Here is a 13,665-nt window from a genome sequence, read left to right as displayed (position 1 = left end):
TACATACATACATACATACATACATAAATACATACATGGGTGATTCTCCAGAAAGGTAGCAATATACTGTCACCACTAATTTTTTCTTTCAAGTTAATACTATTTTTATTTTTAACGTGTGCAAATAATAAATTTACAGCTCATACAATGTTAAACTAATCTAACCCAATCCAAAATAGTATTTTCAGTGAAATTGTGTTCCACAGACTGTGACAAGTCACGCATGTGGAATGTCACCACCCAGACCTTTTGCTAATCCCAAGTAGTTTAATCCTTAATAGAAGTACTTTACTTTTTTTTAACGCATAATAAGTAATTAAAAATACATTAAAATTAGAGTTGACACATTATTTTCCTCAAAACATATTTTCAAAGTAACTTTTATGTGATTGAAGCTCGTGTCACCAGCTCAAGTGTCACGTCTGTAGATAGAGTTGTTAACATCAAAAAAAAGCTGTAGGATGAAGCAGTAGTGCTCTCTGTTGCTGTCCTAGCTGAAATACCAGACATTTTTATTAATGAGTAAAATTGAAGGAAGGTTTGGTGGAATTGTTTTGTGTTAATAAGCGTTGAAGCTTTAAAAGTTGAATTCGTTAGTGTGAGTGTGTAACATCTGTGGTAAACATTTATAGAGTAATTTATGTTTTTATAAGCATTAATTTTAATTACTAGCTATTACTTGGACATGTTTACTCCAAGGGGAACAGAGTCCTAGCCTCAAAACATACACTCCTTTTAGGCTTTTTCCTTTAATCTGTCACATCTGTGGATGTCACATCTGTGGAATACAGGAAGCAACAGACGTGACATCAGTGGAACGGACGTGACAACAAATAGCAATTTTACTTGTATATGGATTTTTTAATGTCTATTTACACTATTTTTAATATTTTAAAACTTTGCTCATTTAGCCAATTAATTATTAGGGAAAAGATAAATGTTTCTAGCCTGATAGATTACAAAGATGGGAAAGATAGAAAAAACTAGAGAATTGAAAAAACTAAGTATGAGAAAGGTGAGGGAGAAGATGAAAGCTGAAAACCCAGAAAAGTATGAAGAACAAAAACAAAAAGACAGAGAAAGAAAAAAAGCAACACGGAAGAAAATTCATGAACTTTCAGAAAGGGATAAAAGATCAGTAAGAAAAGGTTGGAAGGAAAGGACCAAAAGAAGTTGAGAAATGAAAAAGAAAAGACAACAACTAATTGAATATTTGTCAACACCACCTGAAAGCCCAATTGCAAATGTTCCTATCGACAATGAACTAGACTTCAATGTACTTCCTGGTCCCAGTCAAGAATCTAGTTCCAGAAATAGCAGCGGGCTAAAAATTCGTAGAAAATATAGAGATGGGTTAAAGAAAAAAATCCAAAAATTAGAAGAAAAAAACAAATTGTTAAAGCAAAGAGGTAATAAATACAAACAAAAGTTCTACAGACTGCAGTCTGCAAAAGATAATACTCCTCAAAAGGTGGTTAAAAAAATGACTAGTGGTACAAAATGCTCAAAGGAAGAAAAGAAAAGCTTGCTTTTTAGTGAAGTGTTAAAGACACAAATACAATCAAATTTTTCTACTGAGAGATGTATTAACAAAAAAAAGGCTTTTGCCAGGGTATTAAGCGGAAAGATAATAAAGAAGTACAGACTTCAAAGAAGCCTTAACAATCTTACTTCTAGATATATCTTACCACGCAATCCATACCATACACATCAACTCTCAAATATACTGAAACAACAAAAACTTAAGATGGAAGTACAAAACTTTTTAGAAAAAGATAGTTCTAGTAGGCTTACTGCTGGGAAAAAAGAAACAATAACAAGAAACAAACTGAAAAAACAGAAAAGACTATTGAATGATACAATGTTAAATTTGTATAATAACTTTAAACAAACAAACAAGTTCAATTCAACATCTAATAGCACATTTTGTAAATTGAGACCCTTTTGAGTAGTTCAACCAGACTTCCGTAAACGAGATACTTGTCTTTGTATTGACCATGAGTATTTTGCTTTGGTTCTTGAAAAGTTGTATACTTTAAAGATGTTGGCATATAAATATCCCACTGACTTGCTAAAAAGTATAACATGTGATGGCAAGCTGAGAGAATTGTGTCTAGAAAGAAAATGTGGAGTATGCTGTTTAAACAAAAAAATAGTTTGTAAGAATTTGAGAATGAACAAGCAACTTTTCCCCAATGGTCTAAAAAAAGAGTTGAAGTTTTGGCAAAAGGTAAAATGAAGACATGTTTCAAAACTGTAAAAGAAGAGTTAACATTAACTAAAAAACAGGTGTTTTTACATTTTATTAATAACATGTTGGAAAAGTTTATGAGGCATGTATGAAATATAAAACACCAGTACAAAGCTACATCAGAAATAAAAAATAACTTGGGGCCTAGGGATATTTTCATTCATTGTGATTTTTCAGAAAACTACAATTGCAAATCAGGGTTGGAAAAAACCCAACCCAAATGGGTTTTTTGGGTTTTATGGGTTTTTTTGGGTTTTTTCAAAACTGACCATTTATACGAAGTAAAAATTTTCAGAAAGGAAAGTTAAATTTCTAAATTTATAGTTCATTTACCCTATATATTCCTATTTTTATTGCCAAAGTACCTTAAGTCTCTAACATATTTTGGAGCTCCTGGACTAGTCTAGGAAAATATGTTGTTATGTTATCACTTTTAAAACTGCAAAGTGTTTCGGAATTTCCTGATTTATTAACTAGTTGACATTATTTATTTATATTTTAATCATAATAGAATTTTTTTTCAGAAAAAAAAAAAACATTTTTTAATAAGAACATATATTATGGCTCCTGGATCTGGAAGAAAGCTTGCAGATGAATGGAATGACATGACTAAGCTATCAAAAACTGTTTCTGGAAAAGTAATACTGCAGTGCCAGTGCAATTAATGCAATGAAATTATTAATAGCCAAAAAATAGAAAGAATCAGAATTCATTTAAAAAAATGTAAAAAAAAAACTCATCTGCTGATGTTGCAGAATGAAATAAGAACTTTATTTTAAATGATGGCCGAGTATCATCTCAGACATCTGTAAACTTGTTGTGTAATTTTGTTAGCCCAGTTACTTCAGAATCTTTTGAAGCATCAAGCACTTCTGGTGTCTTTGGGAGTAGCTACTCTGGTTCAACATCAACCCCATATAAAAAACAAAAGTTAATAGAAAACTACGTTTCAAGAACAAGCTCAGACCAGAAGGATGTTTTTGACTTGCAAGTTGCCAAATTTTTTTTTGCAAGCAATATTCCATTTAATGCTGTAGAAAATAGAGAATTTAAAAATTGTGTTAATTTTTTGAGACCTGGTTAAGATCCTCTGAACCGGAAGAAACTTTCAGGGAGTTACTGGATAAAGTGAACGATGAGGTAGTTGTATCTATGAAAAGCGAATTTGCGAATAATAGGAGTACTATTACATTGATACAAGATGGTTGGAGCAGTGTCAGAAATGATCCAATTATTGCTCACAGTGTACATAATAGAAAGACCCCATATTTAATCTCCGCTATAGATGCAGGAAGTGAAAAAAAAACTTCAGAATATTGTGCTCAATTAGCCATTCAAGCAATAACACACATCAAGAAGGTTTATGAGCAAGATGTAAGTATAATAATACTGAATATAGTATTTATGTACATATTATTTACTTTAATTTAAATTAACTAAAAATATAAGAATATTTCTCTACTTCCAACAGGTATTTGCCATTTGTACAGATAATGAAAACAAAATGAAAAAGATGAAAGAAGTTCTTAAAGAGGAATATCTGTTGTTACTTACATATGGATGCTCAGCTCATTACTTAAATTTAGTTGAGAAGCATGTGACACCAAATTTTCTGGCACATTTAATTGAAGTGAACAAATACTTCCGAAACCATCACCAACCACGTGTGAGTAAATATTGCTTATAATATATTATTTTAATTTTACAGTTTAATTTTTTTGCACTTTTTATTCAGTGAATTATGTTAATATATCAACTAATTAAACTAGTTCTTAATTTCAGGGATGGCTTTTGGATGATAGGAATGGAGTTATGCCGCAACTTCCTAATGATACACGATGGAACTCTCAAGTAGACTGTTTAAAAACTTATATTAATTATAACTACTACCTTGATATTATAGAGAAGCATGAAGGTGATATTAAACATAATATCAAGAAAATTATAGATAATGCTGGAATTTTCAGAGAAGCTAAAAATCTTCTAATTCAACTGGAGAAATGTGAGATAGCTTTAGATAAGGTAGATATGTAAAGTAAAATTGTTATTCATTAAAATATTTTAAACTATGGCTTCAATATACTATTAAAATATTTGCAAAGATATTTAGAAAAAGAAGTTATATTTATAGCTACAAAGTGACTCAACATCATTGTCAGATGCATGTGAAGTTTGGTTATCTCTCCTGAAGGATGAAGACCTGAAGCCATATTATATGGAAATTAAGTTAAAATTTGATGAAGCAATGGAACCTTTTCATTTTTTGGCAAATTTGACTGATATTAAATACCAAGGCATGGCAACCAAATCTAACCCAAAAATTGAAAGAACAAACTTAAAACTACATTATTTTAACTTATATAACTTACCTAAGACATTAGTTGATTCTAGACTACAGACACAATTTATGACATAATATCCATATATTTACATTTCTCATTTTTAATATATAAAGCAGGAATACAATATTCTTTAATTTTAGGAAAATCTTTAAGCATTGAACAAGAAGCTGCTGCAGAAGCTTGGCTAAGTGATAGGCACAATGAATACATGGCTGGATACTATGATTTCAGGCTGAAAGTTACAACTACCTTTCCACTGCACATGTTCAACGATAACTTTATTTCTACAATTTCAAGTGAAAGACGGTGGGGTATAATAGATTTGAAGCAAAGGCTGCATCAAAAATCTTTACCACTGCCAGAAGGGTTTGCAAAATTTTTTCAATCTCTTCATAGTTGTCCTGCAAGCACTGGCTCCATAGAAAGAGTGTTTTCTACTTTTGGTATTGTGTGGAGCAAGTTAAGAAATTGGTTAGGGAGCGATAGAGCTGAAAAGCTTGTTCGGATATACAGACATTTGAGAGGCAAAGAATTTGATTGGTAAACAACAATGGCCAATCATTTTGTTAAGCTTTTGAAACTTAATGAAATATAGTTTGTAATCTTCATTGATTTTTCTTTTTCTTTTTAGGCGTTAAACTAATTTCCCTAATAATTTTTTCTGTATAACCCCAACCAGCTATACAAAAGATTAATCATATTATGGATTATTCTGTAAGGAGTTTAAACTAAAAAGTATAATATACATATATATTTCATAATAATAAATCCAATATTATTTACAATATAGGGTTTATAAAAGCTAAGAATCTGTTGTAAAAAAAGATATTTTTAAAAAAACCCAAATATCTTTGGGTTTTTTTGGGTTTTTTTAAGGTGGGTATTTTTGGGTTTTTTTGGGTTGGGTTTTTTTGCTAACCCTGTTGCAAATATTCAAAAGAAATTCAATCGCTTCATTTTGGTGGATCAAGAAACCAAGTGTCAATCCATACAGTTGTGGCGTACTATTACAAAATTTCTGAAAACAAATTAAAGGCCAAATCTTACTGTACATTTTCAGATAACAGGCAACACGACTTTGTTGGGATCTGTGCACATTTAAAGCCTGTTATTAATGATTTGAAAGAAAAGCTGCCTATCATTAAAACAGTTCATTTTCTTAGCGATAGTACTTCTCAACAGTACCGAAACAAGTCCATGTTCTATTTGCTAGGTACTTTTTTTGGAAAAGAGTTTGGAGCTGCAATAATGAGATGGCATTTCACAGAAAAGGGGCATGGAAAAGGTGATGGAATAGGGGGATGTATCAAAAGAACGGCAAACAGAATAATAGGACAAGGGAAAGATATTCCTAATGTTAACTATTTGGTTGAAGAAATAAAAAAAAAGTGTCCAAGTATAACCATCTATACTATTAAAAAAACAGATTTCAATCTCTATGAGAAATGTGTACCCAAAAACCTAACAACTTTCAAGGGGACTTTACAAGTTCATGAGGTGTTTTGGAGTTCCACTAAAAAAAGAAACGTTGTATATGAGAAGGCTGACATGCACTGAATGTGACAATGGTACAAAATGCAATCACTATAGTATTGGAGAAGTACTAATTCCTACTGATTCTTTGACAGATCTTCATCCTCGTATCCTTTTAATGTATAAATTTAAATTGGCTCATATTGAATATTGCAAACTTTTGCATTGCTTAAATGTTCTAGGTACTTAGCCATCAAGAATGTTTGAACATTAATATTTAGTTTTTCAGCGAGCCTTGTATTTTCATAAAATATTGAAATAAGTTGTGCATCAAAAACCTTACTTAACTGTTATTTAATTTTGTAATTTTTTTTTTATAAATAATTTTATTTGCTTCTGTTTTAAGAAATTCCTTAACATACTTTACCAGGTCAACGATCCTTGAAAAGGAAGAAAGCACTTGCTAAAGGAACAATATCCAAAGGTTTGGCACAAGAAAACCAAGGCCCAAGCAAATGTAAAAAGAAAAAGACAAGACTAAGTTATCACAGTGTTTACGGCGATAGTGAGGAGGACAGCTTGTCTATTAAAATGAATGACTTTGTGATTGTGAAGTTTCAAACTTCCAAAAAAATTGTCAAATACTATGTTGGGTTAATTCAAGCCTTAGTTGCAGATGGAAATGAGTTTGTCATAAATTTTTTGAAAAGATCTGGCCAGGAATTTTTCATGTTTCCGGAGAAAGATGAGATCTCTGTCATCGATAAAGGCAATGTAGTGTTTATATTGTGCCAGCCAAACCTCAACAACAGGGGGCAATACAGTTTTCCACAAGATTTACCATTCAAAAACATTTGCTAATTTACGTACTAATAACACTTAAAAATTTTTAAAAACTTGTACCATATACTATTTTATGTTAGCTACATACATACATACATACATACATACATACATACATACATACATACATACATACATACATACATACATACATACATACATACATACATACAGACACACATACATACATACACACATACATACATACATACATACATACATACATACATACATACATACATACATACATACATACATACATACATACATACATACATACATACATACATACATACATACATACATACATACATACATACATACATACATACAATCTTACATGTATGTACTTCAAATCAATCAGACTGTCATCCATTTATCAACTGTATATTAGAAGCACCACAACTTTTTAAGATAAATGCTTTTAGTAATCAAGCTTAATTATCTAATCCTAAAAAAAAAACAGAAAGAAACAACAAGATCATTTTTGTTTATACCTTAGTAAAATTTAAGTCCCAGTGGAACTGATATTATGGTACGCAATAAACTCATATAAGATTAGTCAATGTAATCATAAATTTCATTCTTACTTTTACCATTATTCTTATTATTATTAATGCTATTATTATAAATATTATTATTATTATTTTATTATTATTACTATTATTATTATTGTTATTATTATTATTTTTATTATTATTATTATTATTATTATTATTATTATCATTATTATTATTATTATCATTATTATTATTATTATTATTATTATTATTATTATTATTATTATTATTATTATTATTATTATTATTATCATTATTATTATTATTATCATTATTATTATTATTATTATTATTATTATTATTATTATTATTATTATTATTATTATTATTATTATTATTATTATTGTTATTGTTATTATTATTATTATTATTATTATTATTATTATTATTATTATTATTATTATTATTATTATTATTATTATTATTATTATTATTATTATTATTATTATTATTATTATTGTTATTATTATTATTATTGTTATTATTATTATTATTATTATTATTATTATTATTATTATTATTATTATTATTATTATTATTATTATTATTATTATTATTATTATTATTATTATTATTATTATTATTATTATTATTATTATTATTATTATTATCATTGTTGTTGTTGGTATTGTTGTTTTAGTTGTTATTGTTATTATTATTGCTATTACTATTTTTACTATCATCATTATCATAATTATCATCATTATTATTATAATCAGTTTAAGATCATACTTAGTCTACATAGTAATACCTTAACCTACATTTTGTATAAAAATACTTGATTACACTTTGTATGTGTGCTTTTAGCATCCAAAAAAAAATACTTGATTACACTTTGTATGTGTGCTTTTAGCATCCAATAAATATAACCGCATCAAAAAAGATAAATAAACCAAACCTATTTTAAAAAAGAAATAAAAGAAAGTAACCCAAAACGTATATGCTATTTAAAATTACAATCTTAACTGTAACAAAAATTACATTTTAATGATCGTCGAATATCTGAATGACAGGGATTATGCAGTGACAACATTGTCGTTCTACTTGTGCAAATATTTTTAATTAGGGGAAAACCAGAATATTCGGAGTTTTCCCAAGCTTTCGCAAATTTAATTTCTAGGGGACAGAGGAGAAACATGGTTCCTCCCAGTTCTTAATTGGTTTTTTGTAAATTATTAAGAACGTTTATGTTTTTTTTTTTTTTTAAACTTTTGATCAACTACCTTGTAATTATATTTTATACTTCTAAAAGAAAGATATTTTTGTTGTCTTAATCTAATTTAAATGCGATTTAAAAAAATCTGCCAAAAAAATCAATGAAGAGGAAAATCGCTTAATTGTTCTCCGAGATCAACCTTGCCTTGTTCGCTAATCAAAAGTAGTTACTAAAAAATGGCTTTAACCATAAATAGCTTTTTAAGTTAAAAGTTGAACTTTTTTCAATATCTTTAAGCAGATGAGAGATTTTGTAGATCTTGTTTTTATTAATACACTTTGAGAATTTAATTTCCTGATTTCAGTGAATCTACAAATTTAATTTCCTAATTTCAGTGAATCTACAAATTTGTGTTAATAAGATTGCAGTTCTCAATTTCATTAGCAGATGAAAAAAACTGTTAAACATCTAATAAAGCTGGATTAATAATAAAAGAATGAGACGTAGGATCCTTGGAAAAAGGCTTAAAAAGCGGTCAGGAAATCGAGACTTTATTAGGAAAAGAATCATACCAAAGGTTCTCCTGATTTTTGCCCAATGACGAAGTGTTTACAACCTTCAAATAGGTTTCAACGTGTTAATGATGGAGTATCTGAGAGTTACAACTTAAACAGTGTTAATCGCAAAACTAGCACGAAGCAAAAACAAGGGATATTCAAAATTTCCGCTTGATAAACCACTTTTCACCCTTCATCCCCTCAAAACTAAAATTATTTCTGAATAGTAGTCAATGAAAAAAACGGAAAAATTTCGAATAATACCCGAAATTTTTGGCAAGAGTTTAAGTTGAAAGGAGAAGGCCAAATTCATATCAGAAAAATAATTTTTATACGACAAGCAAATTTATAGCAATCTATAGCATTTACTAGCAGGAAATTTAAATTTGTTATTAATTAATATTCATTATTAATTTAGTATTAATTTATATCAACATCTTTTAAGGAATGAGAGGTCTATGCAGTGGTTGGTAATTTCAAAAATGGCAATTTCACTTGTCATTAATGAGCTTTAACATGTGATAACCCTCCGAGTTGTCGTTTAAGCTTCAACATGTGGCAGACCTCCGAGTTGTCGTTTAAGCATTTTACAAAGAGAGCACCGTTACTTCTCCGAAGCTTTACCATTTTAATAAAATTAACCACAATTGGAAATGTTTTGAAAGACACAATTCTGTGTTTCGTTCTGTTCATCAAACTAAAGAAAGAGAAGAGAGAAACAGGTGATTAGAAGACTCAAAAAAACCCAAGTCGAAAGCCTCCATCAACGACAGACAGCCAGGCTGATACGGCACAAAAAGCATGTATTCAAAAAATTTAAGCTAGGAGCCAGGAACAAATTGTCAATGGTATTGACATCTCTAGCTTGCGTAGCTGCTGATCAAAATTGTTAGAAACTGCCGAAAGTGTAAAAACCACACGAAATTGCTTCCGGAGGAAACATTTAAAAAAAAAAACTTCAGAAAAAAAACTTTAAAAAAACTGTTTTTATCTTAAGCATGTGTTCTCATCCTATTAAGAGACAATTATTAACTTTTATTTTAAAATTAATAATGTTAGCTTCAAAAATCAATTCTCTTGTGGAATTTAGTTATTTAAAAAATCTCAAATTCGTCATTTTTTTTTTTGCAATTGTTTAAAGATGTCGTCATTGACACATTTTGTGCAAAGTGTTTGTGGGAAAACTGATCACAAAATCAACTGTTCCGAGAATTAGAAACCTCGTGTTGTGAAATCTTGATTTGGGTAAATTTTGATGTCAAAAAAAATCAAATAATATATATTAAAATTTGTATTACCCTATTAATTAACCAAAAATTGGACGCTATAAAGCAGAATGGAAAAAAAAGTCAACATTAGTAAATATTCTGCGTTGAGGTGGATTAATTCATGGAACAATTTATAGAAAAGATCCTACTTATCAAGCCTTGAGTTTTTCTCAAAATAGATAATTTGGAGCTTTAATTCAAAAGTTAAGAAAATACTACAGTATAAACGTAAATATTCTATTACAAACGTTAAGTCTTCTATTAAAATTCGTCTATTCATGAATAACATTGTTTAATTGAAAATTATGTTTTAAAATCTTGTTCTTGTTAAGGAGCGGGAAGCAACCCTTGCTGTAAAGTGTTTTATGCTTTAGTATCTAAAGTGAATTTTAACTTAATTATTAAGAACTTATTGCTATAAATAATAAAGAAACTTGCTTGATTGTTGAAAACCCCCATGAGTTTTGATTTTTTTTTTTTTTTTTTTTTGAGTCCATTTGAGAGTCGTAAAGTTACTTTGTAAAAAAAAATTTTCATGAGAAAGGGAATCAAGCTTTTACATGTACAAGGTCAGACGAAAACAAAGGGTTCAGTTACTTTTAAAAAAAATTTTTTTGCAAGAAAAAATTTATTTAATCCTTTAAGTTCAGGGAGGTTTTTTATTGACTAAAAATTGTTGAGTTGATGGACAAACCTCCGAGGTAAAAGAATTTTTTTTTTATCTACTGGAAATCTTTTAAGATTATCTTGATATTGAACAAAGCCACTAATTAACACAAACTCATTACTGAGCAAATCTCTAGCATCCGTTAATTAGATTTTGTTTTACAATAAAAGAATGAGTTCTTTTTGAAAAATGGCGGAAATCTTTCTGTGGCTTGATAAAGTAGTATAGGCTTGTTAGCGGTGTTGTAAAAACTGTGAATAGTTTAAAAAAAGATTTTATAAGTATAGTTAATGATAAAATGGTCAAAATTGAAAAAGCGATTAGGAGGTGTTATAAGGCTTCATTAAAATTAAGCAGAGCATGAATTAAACCGTGTATATTTTCAATTTCTTATAGCAATAAGGTTTGAGAAGATCTGTGATACATAATGAAGAATGAAATAATGAAGAATGAAAAACTTCTTCTTTAGCAAATCAACAATTAATTTGAGATCTTCTACCCACCAATGAGAAGCTGTAAAATCAAAACATTTAAAAAAATATTTTTAACATTTAAATTTATTTAGGGATGTCTTTTTTTTCTTTAAATATATATTTTTCAACAAATAATAAACTATTTTGAAAAATGAACCATCGTTATTGTTTTTTCGTCGTATTTTGGTTTGATAACACGTCTCCTCCTTAGAGGTTTTCGTATGTGTTTGCTCATATATATGTATATAAATGCGTCACTCCAAAAAGCCATTACCAACGTTATGTCCAAAACTAAATGTAGCGTACTGTTTACCTTTTTTTTGGCCATAATGTGACATAAGAAAATGGTATGCGGTATCGCAGTAAACAGTACATAAGAAAAAACAATCATTGCTGATAACAAAAGTCCTTTAAATGCTGATTTTCTCTCTTGTATTAGAGATTTTTTCTTTGACAAAATTCTGGATAAATTCAACGCGTAGCCGTAAACAAATATAGGAAGAAGAACAATGATGGCGTCAAAAAAAAAATCAATAATTCCCACGATTTTTCTTGGAAGAAGAAGCGAAGAAACTAAGCAACCAGTGACACAGCTAAAAATCCATAATACTATTAAAAATAAACGCATTTTCCTCTTTGACAAAATAAAATAATAACGAATGCTCAAATAAAGCTTTAAAAAGCGGTTAAAGGTTAAGCACAAAGTTGAAAAATAATAAGCGAACAAAAAACTTCTTAAAGCTGCATATAAATATTTCGGGTTAGGAATAGATGCAAAATCCAACAGGCCGTCGATAAATAGGATAGTGTTAGCGAAAACTTCTGCTAAGCATAAGTTGATTACGATTATTCTTTCGATTGCATCCATTTGAGAATTTCTTGCCCTTAATAGTAGGTAAAACCCAACGATATGTAAAGTTATTCCCACAGGACAGCACGAAACGACAACATACGATGTGTTTGTTACATAACTCTTCATTGTAATCTTTCTTGCTCCAAACACCTTCTCTAATGATATCCAGTTATCTAAAAATTTTCGAAAAGGTATTTGTTAGCAAAATATGCAAAAATCGATTTTCGGTCATAAAAATAACAGCCTCTCTAACAACTATAGATAGCATTTACTTTAACTAAATTATCATTTTTCCAAGTCTAAAAAATTCAGAAAAAAATTTCCTAAAAAAAATTCAGTTTTCATAAAAATGAAAATTTTGTTTCTACAAAATTTTCATTTTTATGAAAAATTTTAATGAAAATTTTGTTTCTACAAAATTTTCGCTTACAAAATTTTAGACTTTTCTACCAAGTTTTGATTGAACAAAACTTAGCTTGTATTGACAGATACTTCAATGAAGTAAACTAGCATAGGCAAATCTGTTAAATTTCCGTCTGATCGCTTTAAAGTATAAATTAGCATTATCCCATCAATTGTATGAAAGATGCGAAAAATTGTAGAAGTTGTGTTGTTAATATTATTTGAAAAATTGAAACAACATTAACAACTCGCTCAGATGTTTACAAACTTACAAACAATGTAAAGATCATTTCTTTTATATTTACGGTAAATGGAATTACTAATTATTTACGACATATTAACGACTGTCCATTCTTCTCCACATGATTATATCCTGTTCCAAAAAATTAAACGCAGTGTGAAACCAAGCAACCTTCTAGCTTATCCTAATACTTTAGAAATATTGCGCTGCAAAGTTAACGAACAGAAGAAAAACTTAACTTCTAATCGTTGTAATGAACAAAACAAATTTTCTTTTAGATTTGAAAATTAACTAACTCATTGATTTTTAAATTAAAACTTGAAGCTAATAAATTTCTCAATTATTGTATAGGTAAGAAAGGGCATTTTTTTTATATCAAGTAATAAATTACGCATTACTTTGTAAAATCAAGGAACAGTCAAAAAATTGTAGCGAAATCCGTTGTGAAACTTGACTAATAACTATCTACTGACGCATAGAGGTTGAGAAAGTTCTTATAAAGACTTTCTAATTAGTTATTGATGATAACGCGTATAGTGATTGCAATCCGCAATTGCTCTTTTGTCGTGGTGTTGTAAA

At 28.8% G+C, this 13,665-nt stretch overlaps 3 protein-coding genes and 1 long non-coding RNA gene across 4 annotated transcripts in view; 2 read left to right on the top strand and 2 right to left on the bottom strand.

The window, feature by feature from the left end:
• Nucleotides 1-7,387, bottom strand: part of LOC145185211 (uncharacterized) — a 33,159-nt gene extending 25,772 nt beyond the window's left edge. Inside the window, exon 1 of the mRNA XM_090098732.1 lies at nt 7,250-7,387. Coding sequence (XP_089954858.1) covers nt 7,250-7,285 — 36 coding nt within the window. The 5' untranslated portion in view covers nt 7,286-7,387. The remainder of the gene's footprint in view (nt 1-7,249) is intronic.
• LOC149884275 (uncharacterized) lies at nt 3,359-5,201 on the top strand. Its single transcript, XM_090098078.1, has 5 exons — nt 3,359-3,625; nt 3,723-3,917; nt 4,034-4,273; nt 4,383-4,545; nt 4,734-5,201. Exons 1-5 carry the CDS (start codon nt 3,404-3,406, stop codon nt 5,135-5,137), a joined length of 1,224 nt encoding a protein of 407 aa, XP_089954204.1. The 5' UTR covers nt 3,359-3,403; the 3' UTR covers nt 5,138-5,201.
• Nucleotides 5,597-7,259, top strand: LOC149884274 (uncharacterized). Its single transcript, XM_090098077.1, has 2 exons — nt 5,597-6,233; nt 6,497-7,259. The coding sequence occupies exons 1-2, from the start codon at nt 6,086-6,088 to the stop codon at nt 6,925-6,927; spliced, it is 579 nt and encodes a 192-aa protein (XP_089954203.1). The 5' UTR covers nt 5,597-6,085; the 3' UTR covers nt 6,928-7,259.
• A 4,271-nt stretch (nt 7,388-11,658) lies between the features above and the next one.
• LOC149884273 (uncharacterized) lies at nt 11,659-13,114 on the bottom strand. Its single transcript, XR_016455659.1, has 2 exons — nt 12,874-13,114; nt 11,659-12,616 (listed from the first exon to the last, which is right to left on the bottom strand). It is a non-coding gene; the product is annotated as an uncharacterized LOC149884273 (long non-coding RNA).
• Between the last annotated feature and the right edge of the window lie 551 nt (nt 13,115-13,665).

The sequence above is a fragment of the Hydra viridissima genome, unplaced genomic scaffold, assembly GCF_058129835.1.
Source record: "Hydra viridissima isolate aposymbiotic clone 2 unplaced genomic scaffold, HvirCarnegie_v1 scaffold_9, whole genome shotgun sequence".
Lineage (NCBI taxonomy): Eukaryota > Metazoa > Cnidaria > Hydrozoa > Anthoathecata > Hydridae > Hydra > Hydra viridissima.
Note: the sequence above shows the minus strand (reverse complement) of the source record. Positions and strands in the feature narration are given on the sequence as shown.